The following is a 23,841-nucleotide window of genomic DNA, read 5'->3' on the forward strand; positions in this document are numbered from 1 at the left end:
ACGACCCTCCAGCTATACCACTGATGCCTTTTTCCAGCCAGGCTCTCTGTTGCCACTCTATCCCTGGCCACCAGGGGGCGCCCGTCACCGCCTCGGGTGCAACCCTAACACCTACAGAAGAAAACCCAACTCCTCACCTGTCACGTTACTATTATCTGACTCCTGCCCACCTCTTCAGCCCACTGTCTTGTTTAAGAAAATACAATTGTGCTATAAAAAATAAGAGAAACAAAAAAGGAGGATACACGAAGGAGCAAACAGCTTGTGAGCCATGGCAGGCATATATATACACTAAGTAAAGCATACATGTGCCGAATGTAAATAGGAGGGGTGGAAGGACCAAGCATGCACTAAATATTCACAAGGCACCAAATATTCAAGCTACACTTAATATTCATGAGGCATAGCATACACTCAATATTCATGTCTTAAGTCAGCCACCCACTGGTGACATCCATTCTGACCCTCTACCTTCTGTCCCAGAACTATAGATAAACCTGTAGCTCTTCTTCAGTCTAACTGGTGAGCTGCCGCTGTGGCCAGACATACTTGCCCCGACTTCTCAGACAGAGCAAGCCTGTGCCCTTGAACCCACTGATCAAGGTTCAACTCTGGTCCTTGTAGCTGCTCCATCAGCAAGGAAGGTAGATGGGGCAGGGAGAGAGGCTGTACAACGACCATGGTGTAACTAGCTCATGCAACTACGTGTAACAGGCACTAACCTACTATCCCTTCTCTTTCCCCTGGTTTCTCACTAAGTGTTTAAAATTGATTCACTAGACTGTGTGGTTAACCATCTTAATTGGGTCTGTGAGCCTTTCTGTTCCAAGACCTCTGGGATAGTTTACCTGGTAGTGAACTTGGAGGCCACAGTTGCATCAAGGTTATTTCCCATAGGACATACCACTCTCCCAACCCTGCAGCCCCATGGAACGTTTTATCATTCCCCAAACACACCATGTGCTTCCCTGCCTCTGTGCCTTTGCACATGCTGTTCCCTCTTCCCAGGATGCCCTTCCCCTCCACCATTTAGCAAACCCTAACTTATCCTTTGAGGTCAGTTCTGATGTCCTCCTCTTGGGAAAGTCTCCCCCAGCTGTGCCAGGTGAACGAGTCACTCATTCTCTGAACCCTCGTTCGTAGCATCATACAAATTCTATTTTGCAGCACCTGCTAGTGTTTTACGATTTGTGTCTCTTTCTCTCACTAAATGGTGAACTCCCTGAGGACGGAGGCCATGTCTGCTCATCTCTGCTCCCTGGCGCCCTCGCAGGGGGACGCTGCCCATGGGCTACTCCTGTCAAGGAGGCCACGCTTAAGTCTGGGAGCCGACAGCTCCTTGGAGTTGTCACTTTGATCTGGATATTCCATTCCCTTTATCACCATCATAGTTTACAATGCTGGTATTTTTTCTTTCATGGGTGAGTTTATTTTGGTTTCATCTGCTCACTTTTACTGCCTCAATACGCACTCTTTACAGACGATAAGTAGGTACCCACTATACATTTAACCATCATTCTACATGTGGTGTTTTTAATTCATCGTTGAAACAAATCCAGGAGGCAGGCAGGTAGGCGTTATCATCTCCCACTAACAGGTGAGAGACCCAAGCTCAGACATGTTAAGTGACTTGTCCATAGTCATACACAGAGCAGAAGATGTGGGCCAGGGCTCGTGCCTTCAAGTCCAGACCTTCCTTCTGGGCTCCAGCACCTTTGGCTGTTAAACAATGTAGCCATGGGGTGGGGTGGGGCTACTCCTCATAAACTCAGCCGGATGCTTGAAAGCTCTGGCGTACACGACACTGCCTTGGCTAGCTCCTAGCTGCTGGCGTGCTCGCTTCATCAGGCCTGCTGTCGAAACGGGGTGGGTGGGACCTTTCACACCCTCACTACATAATGGCCTGCAGCTCCCCTGAGTGTGCACTTCAAGTAGCAAAGAGGCAGTGGGTCCCCAAGGTTTGCTTTGGGCAGGACAACACGCCTGGGGTCGGTTAGCTGGGTCCTGGCGTATGCCAGGTGGGCAGAGCAGCTGGGCATTCAGAGGTTCAGATGGAGGCCAGGGAGCCAGCGGGCCACCTGGGGGGCACCGTGAGGGGGTCAGGCGAGCAGATGTTGGAGGAGAAGCAGGACTGGTGCAGGCCAGGAGGCTGCACTGCCCAGCGGGGCTCCGAGAGCTGAGTTCAGCAGGATGCCAGCCCCCTTGCCCTTCCTCCCTGGCATTGCCCAAACAAAAGAAAAATAGTTATTAAAAAAAATAGAGTGCATGAAATGTCATTCCTCATGTTCTATTTTAAACAGCCTAATATGCAAATCCACATTTTCAAGACAAACAACTACAAAAACTAAGCCAAAGCCATCAACCAAATAGAAGTTAATTGAAATCAAACACCTAACACATCCCAAAGATGAAACCCAGCATCTTCTGAGCCCCTTGTGGTCACTGTGTGGCCCTCGGTCTCTGGAGCTCAGCCTGGACAAGAGGGGGCTCAGGGCACTTACTTGATCATCTGCGGCACAGTGACCTTGGAATTTTCCTCAAATGCGTTCATCATGAGCCCATTGCACCGGATGTTATCCACACACTGGAATCAGAGAGAGGACCCCTGGGTCAGAGCCTCTGTCTCCGTTCCGAGACCCAGGCCCAGCAGGGGTTCTGTCAAGTGAGGCTTCGCAGGCCCCGGCCTGACACATGGTCAAAGGGCATCGTCCAGGCAAGGCCAGGGTCAATGCACAGCATGCCTTGGGTTCTGATGGGAAGTCAAGTCCCCAGCTCGGTGACCTTTTGGGGATTTACTTGACTTCCCTGGGCCTTAGTTTCCCTACCTACAAAATGGGGATAATGATTCCTACCTCCTCGGGGTGTTTGCAAAAATGGAAGTGTCCAACCCTGGCCACTCTGTGGCTGACCTCTGAGGTCCAGCACCAAGGACAAGATCAGATCCACAGTGACCTGGGGCCTCTGTCCTGGGAGGCCGGCTCAGTGGGTGCCGTCCTGCCCCCCCGTCCTCTGCTCACCACAGTGCCCACACCCTGAAGCCACAGACGGTTTTCCATAGTAAAAATCCTGCCTGGGGAAGGCAAGGCTGCCAGCACTAAGGGAGAAGATTGTACATTTTACTCAGCCTCTGAAAAAAATTTAAAATCCAAATTTTTCTTTGAATAAACAGTACACACCCAAACAAAAAGAAAAGACACAGAGATACATCTGTTTCTCCTTTTCATTGCCCCCTGCCCCAAGCTCTCACATTTCTGCCAAGAGAGGGTCTCTCCTTGGCCCGGGCTGGGGGGTACTCTGCAGGGTCACATCACAGTATCTTCTGGTTTTGAGGATGTGTACGTGCGGGGAGGGGTCAAAGTCACCGGGAAGTGAGAGCAGAGAGGCGGGCACAGTGGGTCAGGGCCAGGACCCCTAGTTTTTCGCGGGCCCCAGAGGGAGGCTTGTGTCAGTGGCCCTTCCCAGCCCATTTTCTCCAGCTCCACACTCTGAGACACTCTTTAGCTCTGGTTCTATCGGCAACCCTGCAATGCAGGGCGCCTGGCCACCGATCAGCGCTGCCTGGAGGCGTCAGTGGGCCTGGGGGGGGGGGCCCCTGACGCCTGGTGGTGTCAGCAATGCAGCCCTCAAGAGGGCACAGGCCCGGGGGGTACTCTCCAGGCGAGCAGCCCTGAGCCTCTGATGGCTCCCTGAGGACTAGAAAAGGCCATGCTCGAGGTTTCCAGGTTTTCGGTTTTCTCCGGGGCACGCTGGTTGTTTGAAGCTGGGAGGGCAAGACTGGGAAAGAGCAGACATCTGTTACTAGTCATCTGCACCCCGCCATGCTGCGGGGCTGTGGGATGGGCAGGTAGGGCAGCCCAGGTGTGCGGCCTAAAAACGAGGGGCAGGGAGTGAGTGGGGGGAACTGCCCTGAAATACAGTAAAGCCTCTGCCCCCCAGTTCTCCATAAACACAGCTCCCAGGCCCCCTCCCCCGAAAGGGGGACATCTCCAGCCTCGCTGTCCCCTTCCTCCCACCATCAGCTCTCTCCTAATACTCTCCTCCACTGTACAGAGAGCAGGCGGTCCGGAGAGGTTCCTGTGCTCCTGGGACGGGGCTGGGCTGACCCATTGCAGGCCCTTGCTGAGCCCAGGGAGAGGCCTGTCCTGCGCCAGCAGCCCGGTGCTGCCGACAGCCTCTTTCCAGACTCAGACCTCTGCCCTGGTCCTGCAAGTGACCGCAGCCCTCTGGGTCTGCTCTCTGGTCCCTGGGAGGTCTGTGCTTCCTGTGACTCTCCCAGTGGGGTGACAACCCTAACGCTGGTGCAGGCAAACTGTCCCTCCTGCAGAGCGGACTCCGGGCTTTGCGGGCCCTTTGCTTTCTCTCCTGGCTCTGCTACATCCAGCACCCTTGGGTCACGGTGCTCAGACTTTTCTGTGGTACCAATGGCCTGGGGTGTGTGCCAAAACGTAGGTTCCCAGGCCTCTTGCCAGAGACTTGGATGTAGCAGATCTGCGGGGGACCAGCGGGGAGCCCAGGAATCTGGAGTTTTAAAAACTGCCCTAGGGATGATCCAGATGCGAGGGGTTCCCAGACCACACTCTACGGGTGGCCCAGGGGACTCTGCGAGCTGGACAGCTAGCTGGGCTCAGCCTTGGTTGGTAGAGATACTTGCGTCTTTTCCATTAGAACCCTGTAGCTGCCTCCCACCCCCCACCAGCTTAGGCATGAAGGGACCACTTGCTTTCAATGACAGGTGACGCTGCTCACCTGGCTGATGTCACTGGTCCACGCCGCCTTCTCCTGTCTGGATGAGGCCACAAGGATGACTGTGAAGGGTGGGGAATCCTTTGGCTCCACCCCGATCTTAAAATCCAAGTGGTCTATGTCTTGGCCGGATCCTTTGGCTTCCAGGTGCAAAACACAGAGTTAGCAGAATGAGTGTGGGTCTTTCTGAGTTGGAAAACGACTGCACGATACCTGCCTCACCCCACTGGTAAAGGCACGGCATCAGTAGGGTACCAGGCCACTTGCTAGTTTCAGAACATCTTTTTTTTTTTCTTAAGGTGAGGAATCCCCACTTCAAAGATGGAGAAACTAAGACCTAGAGTGCAGAGTAGCTTACAACCACACAGGGACAGCTCCAATTCCGAGTCGGAAGAGCCTTTCGGAACCACCAGCCGGCTCTACCCTCGTTAGGCCAATGGGGAGCTGAGGTCCCCGGGGAGGACTTTCATAAGACCCCCAGCCGGGCAGCGGCCAAGCAAGGTCTAGAACTGGCCTCACAGCTGGGCCCTCCAGCTACGCCAAGGTGATACAGGGGCCAGGAGGAGAACTTTAGATCTTGAGCTTTTATGGACCCGGCTGGACATTTAGCTCAGTTGAGAGCTCCCCAAAGCCAAAGTAAATTCTAGGTATTTTTATTACTGCTTTTAACCCGAAGCATTCCTTGAACTCTTTATTTGGAAAGACTAAGATCACAGTTCAGAGATTCCTTGCAACATGGCCACATTCATCAGGCGTGCCCTGAATGGGGTGGAATGTTGTGGAAGGTCTGCTACAGCTCTGGTCTCTGCTTGCTGGCTATGTGACCTTGGGGTGATACCCTTCCCGCTCTGGGCTTCAGATGTCCTCCTGTACCAGCAGAGTGGGGCGTGACGGCTCTGAGGTCCCCGACCCTTCCAGTGCTGACACTCGAGAATTTGAGGGCACTGGAGAGCCTGCTCCGTGTGGTGACTCGAGGATGGGATGACGCTGGCTCCTCAGAAGTGGGGTGTCTGTGTGTTGAGTGGGGGATGCATGGGGCCATGCCTCTCCCTTTCCTGGCCCTGAAGGGAAAAGGGCTTTGGGGACTGACAATTCCACTTGAGTCGGGACCAGCTGTGGCCAAGACTGAAGAAGATCATGCTGGTAAGAGCTCCGGGTAAATTGCTGCACATGTATTTTTGCCTTGGGGGAGTGGCGCTTGGCTCCGCCCTCGGTGGAGGGTCATGAAGGGTGCAGAGCCCAGCTCCCGCTGCGGCTGACCAGGGCACGCGCACGTGTGTGTGTGTGTGTGTGTGTGTGTGTGTGTGTGTGTGGACTACGCCCCCAGCCCCCAGCAAACCCTGAGCCCGAGCCCAAGCCAGGCCGGGACTGGAATCTGGGGTCCTTCAGACACAGCCCTGCTTCGAGGAGCCCCAACCTGGGGAAGGGCAAAGATGGAGAGTCCAGCTGGTGCACCCCCAGGGGAGGGCCTCCAGAGCCTTGCTGGGGGGCCAGTGAAGGAGGGAGATGAGGACCAACTTTGGTCCAATCAAGAGACAGTAGTGACCCCACCCCTTCACCTAATAAGCCCATCCCCCAATTCTGATTCCCCGGGGAGAGAAATCCCATGGACACCCCTACGTGGCGGCTTTCCGAGCACCTGGGCACCACCCTCCCCCAGCTCCCCGCCCAGCCCCTTCTGGTTTGCTGGGGCCCCACTCACATGCTCCCTTCTCCCCAAGTCTTGCCTCCCGTCCTGGTCGCTCCAATGCCACTGCGGGGGACCGTTCCCCTGCACTCCCTCTGGTGGTGGCACGTGTGTCCCTGCACACCCCACCCGTTTCCACTGGAGGACAGAGATAGGCCCGGCGCCTCCCCGGCCTCTTCCTCGCGGCCCAGTGAGCCACTGTGCATGTAGCACACGGATGCGTGAAGGAGGGGTGCTCACTGAGAAGTGTGACCCCCAAACCCCATGGCACCGCGTCCAGGACCCAAGGAGCTTAGAAGGAACCAGGCAGGGGGAGGAGGCTGTCACCTGCAGGGCCAGAGAGCTCCTTCTCTAAAGCCCAGGACCAGCCTCTCCGGGTCCAGCATCCTTCCCTTCCTCCCAAGAAAAAAAACCAATGCCCGGGCCCAACCTTTCAGGGTGAGCGTGTGTGCATCTGTGTGAGCACACACAGGCTTGCACGTGACTTGCACACTTACCTTCTTCCTCCGTGCTTTCTGGCTCCTCCAATAAAGTGCAGTCAATGAGGGATATGACTCCATTCTGAAAAAGAGCAGGGGCCACCTTGAATCAAGGCGAGAGACGTGCTAGTTTCGGAGTTCCAGAATATCAGGGTGAGGAGTGGCTCTAAAAGTGAGCACCCACATCGACGCACGTATGTGTGTGGACATTACATGCCTAGTGGGTATTTTGGTTTTTAAGTTGAAGAACTTTATCTCCATATAGGAAGCCCAGTGAAGTGGCTCAAATGGGATTGCTCAGAGACGCCTTCCCCAAAGGAGGGCCAAGGTCGGGCTGGGGGTGGAGGGGCTAGAACCTGGCTTGCACGGCCTTTTCTTGCCCTACAGTGGCTCTGAGGCATCATCTGGTAGCCCTAAGTCTGAAGTTTGAACTCCCTCATTCTAGGCTAAACCCTGCATGTTACCAATAGGGAAACAGGACCATTTTACAGACCTGTCTCAGGTATTGTTATTCTGATTTTACAGATGAAGAAATGAAATCAGGGAGTTAAGCGTCTTGCCCAAGGTCACCTGGTAGGTAAGTGGCAGAGTCTGGAAAGAGCCTCATGGGCCTGTTCCCAGCTCAAGGTCAGTGGCTGGCTTTTAATTATTAGGAATATCTGGAAAAACGCCTCTTATCCTTGAGTGTCTGAGCATCTTTTAGGTGTGAGATCCCTTGATCCTGTAGTGAGAAATGAAAGTAACCGTCACTGTGCTGGTTGTAAAGCACGTCCACAAATTCTTTGATACCCCGTCCTTCAAAAAGTGAAGGCTACTTCCCTTCCTCTTGAGTGTTGACTGGACTTAGTGACTTGCTTCTCATTAAGAGAATAAAGCAGGAGTGATGGTGTTCAGCTTTGGGGTCTGCGGCCTCCTGCTTGCTCTCTTGTTGTTTCTCGGACCACTTGTTCTGGGGGAAGCCAGCTGCCGTGTCATGAGGAGAGGGCTACAGATGAGGGACGAGGCCTCCTGCCAACAGCCATGTGTGGGAGCCACGCTGGAAAAGGATCCCGGCCCCAGTCGAGCCTCAGATGACTGCAGCCCCAGCTGCCATCTTGACTGCAACCTCATAAGAAACCCTGAGCCACGTATGTCCACCCAGCTAAGTTGTCCTGACTTCCTAACGTGCAGAAACTGTTTGTGACAACAAATGTTTGTTTTAAGCAACTCCAGGGGACTTTCCTGGCGGTCCAGTGGTTAAGGCTCCACACTTCCACTGCAGGGGGCGTGGGTTCAATCCCTGGTCCGGGAACTAAGATCCCACGTGCTATGTGTGGTGCAGCCAAAAAAAAAAAAAAAAAAAAGGCACTCCATTTGGGGGAAATTTGTTACACAGCAACAGATAAATAACATAACTGACGATAACAGAAACCTGGCCAAGTGGCTAATCTATACGTGAAAATGTCTGCAGGGCAGGCTGCCACCTAGAAGGCAGAGGGGAACCTGGAGAAAGTATCAAGAGTGGGCCCCCGAATCCTGCATTCTGTTTCTTGTTTGGCTCTTTGGTGGCCCTGGGGGACCCCCCCAGGTCTTGCTGGGCCTTAACCTGATCACTGAGGTCACTGGGCTGGACAATCTCCAAAGCCCATCTAGCTCTAACCTTCTCTTACTTTAAGTCCCAAAAAATTCTTACGGTAGTTTTAGATCTTGTGGAGTTGTAGCAGGTCCCTTTTAGGAGGACTGAGGCATTCGATTTCCAATGGGAGTATTTAACAAGAAGTGGTTTGAATTTTAGCTTTGGTTTCAGAACACAGACTCTGGAGCCAGACTGCCTGGGTTCAAATCCCTGCTCTGCCACTTGCTGGCTGTTTCTAGAAGCCACAGTTCCCTTATTTATACAATAGGGAAAGTAACAGTATCTGCCTCAGTGGGTTGTTCTATGAATTAAATATACATGATATATTTGGGCTAGTGCTTGGCTCATAGTAATCATCATGCAAAGGCTTGCTATTATTATTATTATTACAAGTTCACACTACATAATTAAGAGTGACAACGACTATTGCCTACTGAGCACTTACTATGTACCAGGCATGGGGCCATGTGTTTTGCACCCACGTCCTCACTTAAGCCTCATAGCATTCCCATGAAGTAGGTATTTTCACTCCCATTTTTAAAAAAAATAAATTCATTTATTTATCTTATTTATTTTATTTTTGGCTGTGTTGGGTCTTCGTTGCTGTGCACAGGCTTTCTCTAGTTGTGGCGAGTGGGGGCTACTCTTCATTGCAGTGTGCGGGCTTCTCATTGCGGTGGCTTCTCCTGTTGTGGAGCACGGGCTCTAGGCACGTGGGCTTCAGTAGTCGTGGCATGCAGGCTCAGGACTTGTGGCTCACGGGCTCTAGAGCGCAGGCTCAGTTGTTGTGGTGCACAGGCTTAGTTGCTCCATGGCATGTGGGATCTTCCCGGACCAGGGCTTGAACCCGTGTCCCCTGCATTGGCAGGCAGATTCTTAACCACTGCACCACCAGGGAAGCCCTTCACTCCCATTTTGCAGGTAGGTAAACTGAGGCTTGTTGAGGTCACCCACTGGTAAGTGGCAGGGCTAGAATTTGAGTAGCTCTCAGATTCCATGTTCTTCACCAATATGCTAAGAGACTTTTAAAACTCAAACATATAAACAACCCCCCAAACCAAAATAAGATAAAACTAACAAACGTAAAAGCACATGCTTTCAGACTAAAAAGGCCGTCCTGAAGTCTCCAGTTCAGCCTGCCCCTACTGACCCCCACCTGCTGGGGGAACCATCCCCCCAGCCTGGACAGAGATCTTCCCAGGAGAAACTCCAGAGCTAATAAATAATGAAGGCTTTCCTTGATACATAATTTGGTTGAAACTGGAGTCTTCAGTGTTTGTAAATTAATTTCCCCTTGTGCAGCCGACCAACTAATGCGTTGACATGTTAACATAAGCAGTATATTCCGTGAAGCCACTGCTTGATCAATTAGCTCTGCAGGAGGTTACGGGCCAGGCATCCAGGGTCTGGAAGAATGGTTTCCCTGATGCTCTGGCTTAATTAAGGGCACCTTCTGGCCCTTTCCAGGCCACAGCGCATTTAGATTTAAAATCTCCAGAAGCGAGCTTCCACGGGGATGAACGCAGTGCTGGGGAGACTGTCGCTTACAGAGGCAAGGGCTTCATACTTCCCAGAGCAGATTTATGGGCACCTGCCTGCATCTGTGCACGCCTCTGCTGAGGATAGTCATCCCTGTTTTGCAGATGAGGAAGTGAGGTGTGGACAGGCGTGGGACGTTTCCAGGGTCACACATGTGTAAGAGACAGAGGTGGGACCAGATCGTGAGCTCACAGCAGCGGGATAAGCCATGTGCTGTGCTGGGGAGCAGGAGATTCTGCCGGGGGTGCAGAGTCTTGTGCTGGCAGAGTGAGTGCCCGAGGGCGTCAAGAGGGGGTGCTGTCTGAGCTCTTTTTGGTTGCAAATGAGACAAAGGCTCTGGCTGCTACTCTGACCTCAGCCAGGTGCCACCATCCTCCCCGGCCCCTCAGATACACGTACACGGGCCTTTGAAGGGCTTGTCTGGACCCCCTGGCTCCTCCGCCCCAGCCCCCAACTCTGGGGGCTCCTTGAGGGGTCTCCGTGCTCGCTTTCCCATTTCCCACGATTTCTCCAGTAGAAAATCCGTCAATGGCCTTCTCATTCCAAGCCGCCAGTCAGACCGGGCCGCATGCGTGCACACTCACGCGTCTCTGACACCCTGGTCCACCCCGGGCCCGCGGTCAGGGTCAGTCGGGACCCCTAGGGTCAGGGTGGTGTCTGACCTCCAGCCCCAGCAGCTTCGCTCCCGCCATCCCTACCTTGGTCAGGTGAAGCTTCCCACCAGAGCCTCTGGTACAGATGATCAGATGCTTAGAAAACAGGAAGCACTGTCGCTCGCCCTCTTTCTTTAGGGACAGAGACCCCAGGCGCCCCCTGGTAATCTTGCCCTTTTCAGACATGGGCACCTGGATGAGGGATCCTGCGGATGGAGGAGAGAGAGCCTGAGTGCATCTACCGGAATGACCCTCCGCCTCTGACCTGGCTTTGAGGCTGCAGGTGGGGCTGCGATGCCAGCAGCCAGGGCGGTGGGACAAGGCAATCCTAGTTCTTGGTAGTAAACACGCACCTCGGACCCTCCCTCCAGCCCCTCCTCAGGGCCGGGTGGTGGGGTTTGGGGGGTGGAGAATGACGAGAGAAGCTCCATGCAGGACCTTTGACCTCCCAGCCAGGGCCAGGGCCTTGGAAAGCAAAGGAACCCCAAAGGACATGGCCCATGAGGTGAGAATGCAGGGCTGGGCTGGGGTCTGGGGGTGGCAGGAGGTTGAACAAGCGGGGAGCTGGCTCTGGCCCAGAGGGATTAACAAGACCCACTGGGCACCTGCTGCCACATGCAGCCACTGCAGACATGACCGATTGGTCACAGCACGCTCTGCTGCAGAGCCCAGTGCCGCCTCTTCGGGAAGCCCTCCCTGACTGCCCAGCCCTGCTCTGGGCCACCATTCTGCCTCCTGCCCACGTTCATCACTGCATGGAACCCTTTCCTGTATCCTGACTCCCTCTCCCCTGCACAGTCAGTTCTGGAGGGCGGCGCAGGGTCTATTCTCTGGGCGTCCCTGGAGACCTGAGTTGGCCTGGCATGAATAGGGCAGGCGTCCTTGGTGGTGGCAGCACGACTGAATAAATGAGAAAGGGCTTGCTGGGTTCCCCTGTCTGATCTCCAGGTCCAGCCCCACCCCTCAGGAGGGGAGGAACTGCTTTGGTTCAGGGTGATGGAGCAGATTCCTGGTCTTTGAGGACACTGCTGACCCCAAGAGAGGTCATTCTTTGGGCCACCTCCAGCTTGGGCACAGCACAGCTCAGGGGGAGCTGGGAGTCAGGCTAGGCTGGCTCTGGGCTCAGCAGGTCCCAGGGTGGGCCTGTGGGAAGGACACAGGGACCACACACAGGGGCTCAGAACAAATTCCACATTGAGGATACTCGGGCCAAGGGCAGCAGGGGCCAGAGGCAGCTGCACAGGCCAGCAGGAGGTGCTGGGAAGCTCTTCATCTAGTCAGAGAACCCCAACTAGATGGAAGGAAGGCGGGAGGTCCATCCTGAGGTGAAGTCACCTCTAGGGCACGTGAGCAGAAGCTGAGTTTCCCATAAGACATGGAATCTGAACCTGAAAGGCATCGCAGCTCTGACATCCCCGAGTTGGAAGTCAGTCCCCTGGGCCACAGAGAGCCTCTCCTGCCCCTCTCAATAGGGCTGTGACCCTCAAAACTGTCCCCAAGGTCAGCTGAGGCCCAAGGGTGAAGGGAACCCTACCCAGGACCACTGGGACCACGGCCTCCCCCAAGAGGCGAAAGATGCCGAGCAAAGGACAGAGGGACTGACCCACGCCAACTCCATCTTGGACCCTGAAAATGCTTGTTATTCATGGAGCCAACTGGAATCTGTCCTCATCCTCCGCCCCCTATTCTCTCCCCAAAAGGACATGTCAATGTTTACTATGATGTACAATAGACAAACCAAGACCATCTGGGAAGAATTATGTTTACATCTGGAGAGAAGGAAACTGTGAAAACCAATAATACCAGCATTGATATCTATAGATACCGACATCTACATGTAGCTGTCGCATTCCCCCGGCAGGCCCGGAATACTCTGCAATCACGCTTGCAGGTTTTGGCACGCGGCAGCCCAACCAACTGGTGGTGTCCTGAGTGCCGCGTGCCTCTCGCTGCTGGAGCCAACCTGGCGGGGGGTGGGAGAGGCAGGGCGCACAGGCCATACCTTGTCTCACAAAGGTCTGGCTGGTGTCCAGGAGGATTTCACAGCCTTCAATGATCATGCGCTCAATGGCCAGGTTTTTCCGGATGTTCTCTGTTTCACTTACTTCGTCGTGCATTATCCTGCGGGGACAGGAAATGACAATCAGAGACAGGCTGCCCCCACCTCCCAGGGTGGAGGGAATGCTGGGTCTCTGGCTAGACCTCGGAAGAAAGCCTGGATTCTTAGGTGGAACCTGTTGTCATGAAAGGGGAGAGAGCACGCATCTCTCGAGTGCCCGCTGTGTGTGTGCACTTTACAGGCGTGATCTCATTTTATCCTCTGACAGCCCAAGGAGGCTGAGAAGCAGGTCTGTCTGATTTAAAAAAGTCTGAACCGGGGACTTCCCTGGTAGCGCAGTGGTTAAGACTCCACGCTCCCAATGCAGGGGGTCCGGGTTCGATCCCTGGTCAGGAAACTAGATCCCACATGCGTGCCGCAACTAAGACCCAACCAAATAAATAAACAAATAAAATTAAAACTTTAAAAAAAGTGGCACGTGATTACCAATAATGATTACGAGGCTGAAATAAACTAAAGAAAAAAAGTCTGAACCACATGGAAGAGAGACAGCAGAACTGGGAGGAAGACGGCAGTAGAGGGGACATCCTTTGTTCATTACCCGGCCCCTCATCCCACTATTGGCCTTATTTCCATCCAGAGTACAAACCAAGCTCATTCCTGCCTCAGGGCAATTTGTACTTGCTGTTTCTTCCCCCTGCACACTCTTTATAGGGTTGTTTCCTTAATGTTTGGGTTCTGGAATGGCTTATTTCTGGAGCACCTGGCAATCCAGCTGGCTCAGGGGAAGACTGACTTCAGTTTACTTCTATAGGCTCTGGCACGACTGGGAAGTAAGCAGGACACGGCTTGCCCCATCATCTGAGAATACAGACAACTTTTTGTCCTTGTTCTGACTGCTGCAACATCCCTCCTCTCCAGGAGGTGGCACTGTTTAACTGTTTTTGTTTTTGTTTTTTAAAGAGCGTTGGTGGGAAAAGGTAGGTGTGAACTGCCAACTTTGCTAAGACCCTGGACGGGTCTCCAGGAGCCTTAGGAAAGTAGTGAATCATGTTTTTTTTTTTTTTTTGGAGGGGGTCTGGAAAAAGTGCCCCACCTACTCTAAGGAAAGCACAAAGCCCCCTATTTGTCTGCTGATGCATGAAATTCCACAATTGAGACCACTAAGAGAGCTGATTAATGTGTGTGTGGCTTACAAAGTTCTCTCACAGCCATTATCCAGTTTAAACCCCCTAACAATGAGAGATGACACTGGTGGAGCTGGAGCTGGTGATTAGTGGAATCAACACGATGTTGAACAAATTACTCAACCCCTCTAATCCTTACTTTCCCCATCTGTAGACTGTTGGGGTGAGGATGGAAAATAATGCATTTCATGGACTGACCTCATGCCTGGCACATGACAGGGGCTGGAATAAAGGATGGTGATCATTGCCATTATCAGGGCTGCAAAAATGGTATTGTAAAAAAAAAAAAAGGTGGTATACTGTAACTCGTTATTTATAATGGGTATCAGACTGGGGCATCGAGATGGGGTCTCTGCTTTAGGAGCCTCGGTTCTCCACCCCCATGCCCCTCCTCCCACCCGGGCCCAAGTGATGCTTTTCTCAGAAGCCCAGGCCTTAGCCTTCTTCTGGAGAAGACATGGGACAGGGAGGCACCTTTCAGGGCATCTGCAGTTCCATGGATAGGGATTTATTTTTGGAAGTAGTCCAAGGCAATCAGGACCCTCTGTCTTGATGAGGGTGGGGACTTTGCTGAGGCTAGATTTGCTAAAAAATAAGGGGGTGATTCCAAGGTAGCAAAACTAGTTTTGCTGTTAGACATGGATAAACTTCAGCTGCTCAGGGACAGTGGCCCCAGGCTGGGATTTGTGCTGGAGGGGCTGACACTGCACGCGCAGCTGGGGGTGCTGGGCGGGGCTCCAGGGAGGCAGCCCGGGGTTCCAGGGCCTGAGGCTCCTGGGGGAACCGGAAGTGAGGACCTGGGTTATCAGTGAGCCCAGGAGTTAGGGGTTCCGGAGACAAAGTGGGAGAAAGGCCAGAGGTAGGAGACAGCCAGTCCCGAGGGGAGAGGGGTGCAGGGTTCTGAGCACTGCCAGGGAGGGCTTGGTTGCTGGCTTCCTGTCAGGGCTGGAGCTTTCCTCAGGCCCCAGGGGAGGGCGCCAGGAGGAAGAAAAGGCTGTTGTCACGTGACGGGAAAACTCTCTTCTTTGCTGCTCGGGCTGGGTTCAGGGCCAGGTGCAGGTGATCAGGGGGACAAAAGAAAAGCAGGCTGCATACCCAGGACCCGGGGTGGGCAGGGGAGGGGATTGGGGTCCTGCCTGCACACCTGCCTGCACTGGGACAGGGCATCCCGTGGTGTCGAGGAACTCACAGCCTCAAGGGGGTCCCAAGTCTTCTGCTTGGGGAAGAGTACGTGGGATCTGGCTCCCTGGGGATGAGAGAACTGGGGTCCACGACCCATGATGGTTTTGTTAGTCTGCAATCATGCCCTGCTTACATCTCCTCCTTAATCCTCCGCTCTGGGGCCTGTGCCCTGCCCTGGTCCAGCCTGGTCCTCCCTCTGTCCAGCCGGGAGCCATGGCCTCACCGGCTGCCATTCGTTGGACTTGGGCAGCTTTATAGGGCTCTGAGTGGTCGGCAGGGCCCCAGGCAGGGCTGAGGGCTGAACCCCACACCCTGCAGACCCATCCTCCTTTGCAGCTCCTGGCCGCCTATCTCTGACCACAAGGCCCCTTCTCACCTCTTGGCCTGCACCGGTGGAGGCCCCAGGCTCAGCCCTTGGTTCATACCTCATTCCCACCTAAACTCACTCCCTTGGTGATCTCACCAGCCTTGTGACTCTAAATACCATCTCCGAGCTGACGATCTGGTGTATCTTGGCTCCCTGAACTCCAGACTCAAACACCGACTCCCTTTTTGTCATTTCCACCGCCGTTGTCCATCTCAGGTCCAACACACCCCCAGTAAAACTCCAACGCAGCGAGGAAGACTCTCCCTCCAAACCTGCCCCTCTGGCGCCTTCTCCATCTTGCACAACGGCAATGCCATCCTTCTGGCTGCTCGGCAGAAAACTCTGGAATCATCCTCGACTCTCATTTTCTCTCTCTCCTCACCTCTCGTCCATCAGAAACTCGTGGAGGTTCCACCTTCAGAAAACTCCAGAGCCTGAACCTTCTCACCTCCACGGCCACCCCCTGGTGTGGCCACGCCCCCTGCTGCCTGGGCTGTGGCCGTGCCTCCCCCTGTCCTTCTGCTCTTGCCCGTGCAGCGAGGAAGTTCCCTGGGCTTCGGGGAGTGAGGGAGAACAGGGGAGGGCCTCGACTAGGGGGGCTGCGGCCTCTGACGGTGGCCCAACCATGGTCTGTCCACCCGTGGACACTGCCTGCTGCTGAACGGAGCCTGAGGCACATGAAAGCCCGACACCCAGGACCCCCTGGGGCTCCTAAAGCCACCGGTTTTGACACATGGACACTGGAGAACCGAGGAAATGGGCAGAGAGTGCCTGCGAGTCCTGGGCAGATGCCTGACCTGGGAGATGGGCCCACTAAGTGCCCAGGGCCCTTTCTCGGACCCCATCTGTGCCAGGGACAGCGTACCCCCCATCCCATCTCACTGGGTGCCCACCTGGGCTGGAGCTGTAAGCCCCTCAGACTGCTCTGCTCCTGGGGACCCGGCTTCCAGGTGGGACAAGCTGTGGGTCCCCCCCCCACCCCGGAATCCTAACCGGAGCACGAGCTTTTCCCATCTGGGGCTGGGCAAACCCTGGGTGGGGGCACCCTCAGCCTGGGCCTGCCCACTGGTGTGGGACCCCAGCGGGGCTCACCTGGACAGCTCCTCCAGCTTGGACTTGGCGTAGTCCAGGCTGTTGCGTTCCACGTGCTCGTGAGGGGTGTGGGCCAGGAGCTCGTGCAGCGTCAGGATGTACCTGGGGATCTGCAGTGGGGAGCGGCAGGGACAGGGCCAGAGGGCCAGAGAGACAGAGGCAGGGGGAGAGAGACAGCGATGAAGCAAGAGAGAGACGGAGAGGCAGAGCAGGGTAGACAGATGGGGGGGGCAGGGTGGGCAGAGAAGGGGGCTCTCAGCTCCGAGGACCCCCATGAGTGGGGCTGAGGAAGGACACCCACTGCACTTCTGATCCCAGATTCTCTTAACTTGGAGGCTCTTCCACGGTCTTGTCTGGGACGAGAGCCCAGAGCTTGAGGTTCTGCTCCGCAGAAGGCAGGACCTGGAGATGGACTCAGGACCAGGAGCTGCCCCTCACTTCCTGCACGGCCTCCACCAGCCAGGGTCGGGGGAGGGTCCTAACCCCGTTCGTTCTCCAGGCAACCGGGGGTTTGCAGGGCCGTGGCCTTCGGCACTCCACGCCCCGGCCCCCAGTCAGCCGCAGCCCTCCCCGCGCATGCGCCCTGGCAGACGGGGCGGGCGCACCTGGAACATGGGGTAGGTGAGGAAGGTCTCCAGCGTCCTCTCCTCGCAGTCGGGCTTGGCCTCGTAGTGCTTCAGCAGCTTGTCGAAGTCGCGGTTCTGCTTGCAGTGCGCCAGGATCTGCAGGCTGTACTGGTGGTTGCGGACGAACTCCTGGTAGATGTTGAGCATGGGCAGCAGGATGTCGAACAGGTCGGCTGGAAGGAGGCGGGACTCAGCGGGCAGCGGGGGCGCCCTCAGCTCCCCCAGCCCCACCCGGGGAGGTCGGGGCCCGGCTCAAAGCCCCATCCCAGAGAGACCCCTGCCTTCGGAGATGACTCTGACACCACTGTCCTCTCCTAGGTCAGACAGGGTGGCCCCAGGCATTGAGACCACAGCAGATTCACAGGTTTTTGAGATAGAGCCCTGTCTAGTCTGACACCTGTGTACCGGAGGTCAGAGAAAGGAGGTATAGAGGGTGCTGTGGTGTGCCCCCGGACCCCCTTCTGGACCCAGGCACTTGTTCCCCAGCTCTCACCAGTGCGGGTGGCTCTCAGCTGCGTTCTCCCTTGCTGGGAACTGCTCCCAGCTGAAGGAAGCTGCCTTGCACAAGCCGGGGCCCAATGACAGGTCCAGGTCGGGGTGTGAAGGCCGGCCCCTGCCTCGATGGGGGATGTCCCTGAGGGGCCACCTCAGTTCCCGAGCTTCCCTGGGGTTGGCTGAGGCTTCTGTTTTAACTGCTTTGTTGTCCACTCCCCCCCCGTGCCCTGGCTCTGCCAGGCTGTTATGCTGAGGGGTCCCCAGGGGCCTCCCTCCCAGAGTGTCCCACCTGTGACTGTGACCTGTCAGAGGTCACAGGGTGAGTCAGGAGCTGGCCTGGAACCAGGTTTTCCAACTCCCCCATTCCAGCTCTTTCCACCCCATGATATGCTTTCCTGAGTCTCTGTTCCTTCACCTCTTGGTCCCTTTGTCCCTCTGTCCCTGTCCTCCCTAACTCTAAGTGGGAGCTCTTATGTAGGGCATCCAACTACCCAGTGGACAACCTCCTCAGCTGTATGACTACAGAAAGTGCAGCCTTTGTCTTTCTAGGGCTGCTTCTTATTTTGACCTTGGAGAAAAACAAAATAGTGCCACTCCCCCTGGAAGTCTCCTGACCTGTGGGCAGAGGAGCCTTTTCAGCCTCAGCTGTCCTTTCACCTCCCTGAGCCTGTTCCCTCGACCCCATAGTGGAAGTGACACCAACACTCACATTTTCCTATTGAATTAAGTGAAAGGAAGATGGTACCCAGTGTGGGAGGGCCGGGATGTGGGACGCACTCCTGTACATCACTCACAGGAGTGAGGGCTTGGAGAGCAATGTGACGATGTGTACACAGCGGGGAGTCCATCCCCATTGTTTCAGTAATTCTACTTCTGGACACACCTGTCTCAGGGGAATGCTCTCTAATATGGAGACAACTTCACATGCAGGGATGATTATTTTTAGTAGCAAAAAGGTAGAACAACTTTAAGAGTCGACGAAGGGAGATGGCTACACAGATGGTGGCAGATTCACAGGGCACTGGAACATTATACAGCCATCAAAAAGCATACTTTCAGCTTGAGAAAACACTTATGCAATTATGTTAAGTAAAAAAAAAAGAAAAACCCACAGCAAGATTCAAATTCTATATTCAGTATGTTTGCAATTATGTGAAATGGAAAAAAAAAAAACCCCAAGATCTATGCATAGGAAAAAAAATTGGAAGGAAACACACCGAAGTGTTTACAGTAGTTATCTTTGGGAAGCAGAAACGTTGATATTTTTAAATGTTTCCTACTTTTCTGGATTCTCAGATTTTCTCAAATGGGTACCTATATATTATTTTTAAAAAGGAAAAGCAGATAAGAGACTAAAAATATATCACTTCCTCCTAGAAATGTAGCTTTTGCCAACTTCTCTTTCCTCTTATGCTTCCTCTGAGGGATTCTGTGAGTTTTTAAGGGGCCACTCTGTTACATTCGGGAAGGACAAAAGTGCCACCAGCCAGGAGGTGTGGCCCCTGCACAGGGACTTCTCAGGATGGGGGCGGAGGGGCAGGAGACCTCTGCCAGGGCTGCAACTCACCGAGGACCAGAGTGGGCCAGCTGGAGATGCGGGCCTTCAGGCCTTGGTAAAAGATCTGGTGCAAAAACATGATGGTCTCACTGGAAGAGAAAGCACAGGGTAAGCTCCGGCCAGGAGTTCCTCTCCTTCCAGGTGTCCCCTCCCCCCAAGTTCAGTAGAGCTGAGGGGCCCCAGGGGAGAGGACAGGGGCTGTCACTGCCTGTGGGACTATAGCAGCAAAACTTCTCAGGTGAGACCTTACGAGAAACCCCATCAGTGGGATGGACCCTACAGTCTGTGGGGCCTAACGCAAAACCAACATGCCGGCCCCTTGTTAACAAATGATTAAGAATTTCAGGATGGTGACAGCAGAGCCTCAAATTAAGCACGGTTTTTCTAAGCATGCAGTCAAATGCCCGTGAAGCCGGCCGAGGAGGGGGCACTCCGGCTGCTGGCTTCCCTGGCCCCCTCAAGTCCCCACTGGCTCTGTCATTGGGTGCTGTCCCCTCTCCCAGGAGTTTGTGTCCTGAAGGCAAACCCCCAGCCTGGGGTCGCACACTCTCAGGGCAAGGGCAGGGGGTGGAAGGCGCTGGGTGGGCGCAGAGGCAGCCCTGAGCTGTGAGGCACAGGAGGCCGATGGGGGCCTGGGACCCCATGTTCACGGTGGGCCTGGGGGGCACGGGGCTCCCTGACCCCAGGGGAGTTTGAAATGCCCTGAGAACCCCACTCTGCAGAGAAAACAGGGTGGATGGGGAGAAAAAGGGTGTGAAAAAGAACAGAAGGGAGGGCTGCAAGAGAGAAAGGGGTGAGGGAGGTGAGAGGTGGTGGTGGGGAGAGAGAACAGAACACAGCACCTACGGCTGAAGAGCCCAGCCTATAACTCCATCACACCCGCAGGATGTGCAGAAGGGCTGGAACCGGTAGGGCCTTTAACAAGTATCTAAGTAGCAGAAACACTCCGAGTTCTCATTCCTGAGAGTGGGTCCTCTCATTACCGTGAATTAACTGTCATCTCCTAAAGCCCCAAAAGAACACGCCCCCCCCAGGTGTGGTGACACCATGATTTCTGGACTAGGGGCCCCGCCTGATGGCTGAAGTCATTTGCAGTTTTCAGGTAGCAAGTCTGTGACAGATTCACCCTTGACAGGGCTGGTTTCTTCCTGTCTGTGGCCCCTGAACTAGTTACTGAATAGATAAACATGTACTGTACCAATGTGAAGAACTTTAGTCGTACACATGGGAAGACCCTTAGAAAAATTCAAAAGAGACCAGTCCAGGGGTGCGTGAAAGTGCACAGAAGGGAGAACGTGGGCCCTGATGTGGGGGAAGACTTTCAGGGGTTCCTGGGGAACTGGGAGGCTCTGAATGACCCCGAGTACCACCACAGCAAGACTCAGGGCCCCATTCCCGGGCAGCTCCCACAGACGGCTGCAGGATGCACTCTGCAGGATTCACAGCACGGACTTGTAGGGTAGCACATTAGGAACATCATAAGCTGGGACTATAAAAATATATTTGATGAAGCCTCCGTTTTTAAAGTACTATAAACTGTGAGGATTTCACTTGTCATCCTACTACTCAGAAACTACCATTGTTACCTATCTGGTAAGAAAAAAATGATCTCATTTTGATTCGATTTGCTTAACAAAATCATTGTGAGTGGGTTGGTTGAACATTTTTCCTTTGTATTGGCCATTTGAATTTCTTCTTTTGGGAATGGCCAAGTCATGTCCGTTTACTATTGTCACTTTTATTAATTTAAAATAACTCTCCATATTAAGCATATAATCTTAACATATACATTGCAGATATTTTTTACTCAGCTATTTGCCCACTGATTTTGTGTTTGGTGTTTTTTGAAGTTTTTCCATTTTGCCCTATGAGATTTTATTTCTGCTTTTTTGCTTCAGGCATCATGTCTTAGACTGCATACACACTCACCTATATTTTATTTTACTATTTCATTTTTACACATAAATACTTAACTAGAGTTTACTTTGGTGTAGGATGTGAGTTAAGGATATAAATGTAATCTTTCTCTCAGTTTGGTTAGCCAATTGCCCCATTTTATTTATCAAATACTCCAGCTGCTTTCACTGCTTTGCTAGGCTGCCTTTTTTGTTACTAAATTCTCATACATGCCTGAGTCTGTTTCTGGACTTTGTATTTTATTTTGATGGACTATTGGCCTATTCTGGCAATAGTCTCACGCTGTTTTCATTACTTTTAATATATTTATAAGCCTATAATACATTTTACTTAACGTAGGAAATGTTTCTGTCATTGTTTTTTTCAGAACATTATTATCTATTTACATGCATTTTACTCCTTCAGTTGAACATTAAAATCACTCTGCTAGGCTGCACTTCGATTGGAATTATATTGAGTTTATAGCATGTTTTGGGTGAAATGACATCTTTACGACATGGAATCTTGCCATCCAGAATGCTGGCCCACTTTCTGTTTTTGTACAGCCTGTAAGCTTAGAAGAATTTTTTATAATTTTAAACGGTTGAAAAAAAATCAGAAGAATATTTTACGATAAGTAAAAATTAGATGAAATTCACATTTTAGTGTCCATAAGTAAAGGTTTATTGGAACACAGCAACACCCATTCATTTAGGATTGCCTAAGACCACCTAGTTTTGACAGAGACCCTCTGGCCCACAAGGCCTAAAATACTTACTATCTGACCCTTGACAGAAGAAGTTTGCTGATCCCTAGTCTATGTGAATGCTACCCCTGAATTGTGCAGCGCACAGCCGGGGCAACTATATTCTATGGCCCTGCACACTTATAGTCCAGCAGGAAATCTATACACAGAAGAAATCATTATTTAAGTGCAATGAATGCTACAAAAGGGGCAGCATGGGGGCCCTGGAAGCACACAACCAGGGAACATAAGCCAACGGTGACAAGGGGCATGGGGGTGGTGAGGGACATCCAAGGAAAGACATGAAAAAAGAGTAGGAGACAGCTGTCATAAGGAAAATAGGAAGGACAGTAGGGTGGGAAGAATTCTAGGGAGAGGAAGTGACTTGTCTGCTTTGGGAAGTGCTCATTTTGCCTGGTTTCCTTCTTGAGCCCAGAAAGGAGTGTGACTTGGCCAAGGCTGGTCCTAGGTCCACAGGGCTTGGCCGGTGGAGGGCAGAGCCAGGCCTCTTCACTCCAGCCTCACCCTGTGCCTCCTCACTCCTCAGCCCATGCAGACAAGACGAATTGATGGCAGCACACGCCCCCACCGAGCCTCATCATTCTTCTCGGCCCAGGACTCCAGGCAAGCGCTGCCAATCAATCAGAGCGGGCATCAAGATAGGAACCATCTGTCCCCCAGGCAGGATGCCTCTCATCACGGGGCAATGCCTGTGGTTCCCAGCACACGTTGCTGGGCATGGTTTTTATTAAAGGGAAATAGCCCAAGAGTATATGCTTGTTGTTTCGGGTAAACAAAACCTGGTGCACATGTTTACTTCAAAGATTCCCCCCGCAGCCTTCGAGAAGCACCCCATTAACCCCCTCCCCAGCTCTGCAGCATCCTCCGTGAATCTGCCAACCTGGAGACAGGCCTCTCTCTTCTCAAGGACTTCTTTTAAAGAGCTCCAGCAAATGAAATCACCAAATTAGCATCAGGTGTCTAATGTGGCTGTACATTTCAGCCTAAGTGCAAATCCAGGGGAAAGCTATGTGCAGAAATGCCTTCTAGTGAGTGGGCTGGCAGCCTCTGCCCTTGACCTGTGACACATACAGACTCTGTGCTGTGGTCCGAGGCAGGGAGACCTGGAAGGTTCATGTCCCGGATCCGGCCTCCACAGCACCTACGCAGTAAGAGGGAAGGCTGGGCTCACATACAATCGAAAGTTCTCGACGGTGCAGGCGTGGGCAGGAGCACGTGCTGAGACCTGCACTGTGGTGAGCAGGCATGGGGGGTAAGGAGGATGGGGGTGGGGGAAGATTCCAGCCCATTATTTAACAGGGCAGCAGGGGGGAAGCACAGGCCTTCACATCAAACAGAACTGGGTTAAAATCACAGCCCACCCGAACCCTGAGCACACCCCGTCACCTTTCTGATCTCTGGTACCAGCCTCATGGGGCGTCTCTGAGGATTGGAAATTACGTAGGCCAAGTGCTTACAGAGAGCCTGGCACCAAGCAGGCCCCACAAAGCACCATCTTAATGTGGTGAGTGTAGTCCAAAACAGTCATGCCAAGTGCTGTGCAGGGTTGCTATACAGTCAATGAAAAAATAATTTCAGCTGTTCTTTGTGCTCACAAAAAGCACAGAGGTTAAGCCAGTGAAGCTTGTACTCTTATGTACCCAGGGGATCATACAGTGAGGGGTGAATGATTAGAAGGCAGTCATTTTCTAGCTCTTCCTGCCCCGCCCTGGGCCCCGGCGGGGGGAAGGAAAGAATTCCCGCCTGCTCCGGATTGAGAACAGGGGCCAGGGGGTGGAGAGAAGCCAGTCACATCAGATTGGCATCCATTGATAGGATCATTGGTTCTTCTTACTTAATATTGTAAGAAAATATAGTAAAACGTATTTGATTAACTTTCAATGTTGAACCAACCTTG

General features: G+C 53.3%; 1 protein-coding gene across 6 annotated transcripts in view; it reads right to left on the reverse strand.

Annotated features, from left to right (window-relative positions):
- The window catches only part of RASGRF1 (Ras protein specific guanine nucleotide releasing factor 1), a 107,465-nt gene that overhangs the window by 41,182 nt on the left and 42,442 nt on the right, over positions 1–23,841 (reverse strand). For all 6 annotated transcript variants that reach the window (XM_057544509.1, XM_007167514.3, XM_057544510.1 and 3 more), the window contains exons 6-13: positions 19,292–19,371; positions 17,209–17,402; positions 16,604–16,713; positions 12,719–12,837; positions 10,762–10,922; positions 6,928–6,991; positions 4,747–4,883; positions 2,502–2,584 (exon numbers count right to left, since the gene is read on the reverse strand). In XM_057544509.1, coding sequence (XP_057400492.1) covers positions 2,502–2,584; positions 4,747–4,883; positions 6,928–6,991; positions 10,762–10,922; positions 12,719–12,837; positions 16,604–16,713; positions 17,209–17,402; positions 19,292–19,371 — 948 coding nt within the window. The remainder of the gene's footprint in view (positions 1–2,501; positions 2,585–4,746; positions 4,884–6,927; positions 6,992–10,761; positions 10,923–12,718; positions 12,838–16,603; positions 16,714–17,208; positions 17,403–19,291; positions 19,372–23,841) is intronic.

Source organism: Balaenoptera acutorostrata, chromosome 3 (assembly GCF_949987535.1).
Source record: "Balaenoptera acutorostrata chromosome 3, mBalAcu1.1, whole genome shotgun sequence".
In the NCBI taxonomy this organism is placed as follows: Eukaryota; Metazoa; Chordata; class Mammalia; order Artiodactyla; family Balaenopteridae; genus Balaenoptera; species Balaenoptera acutorostrata.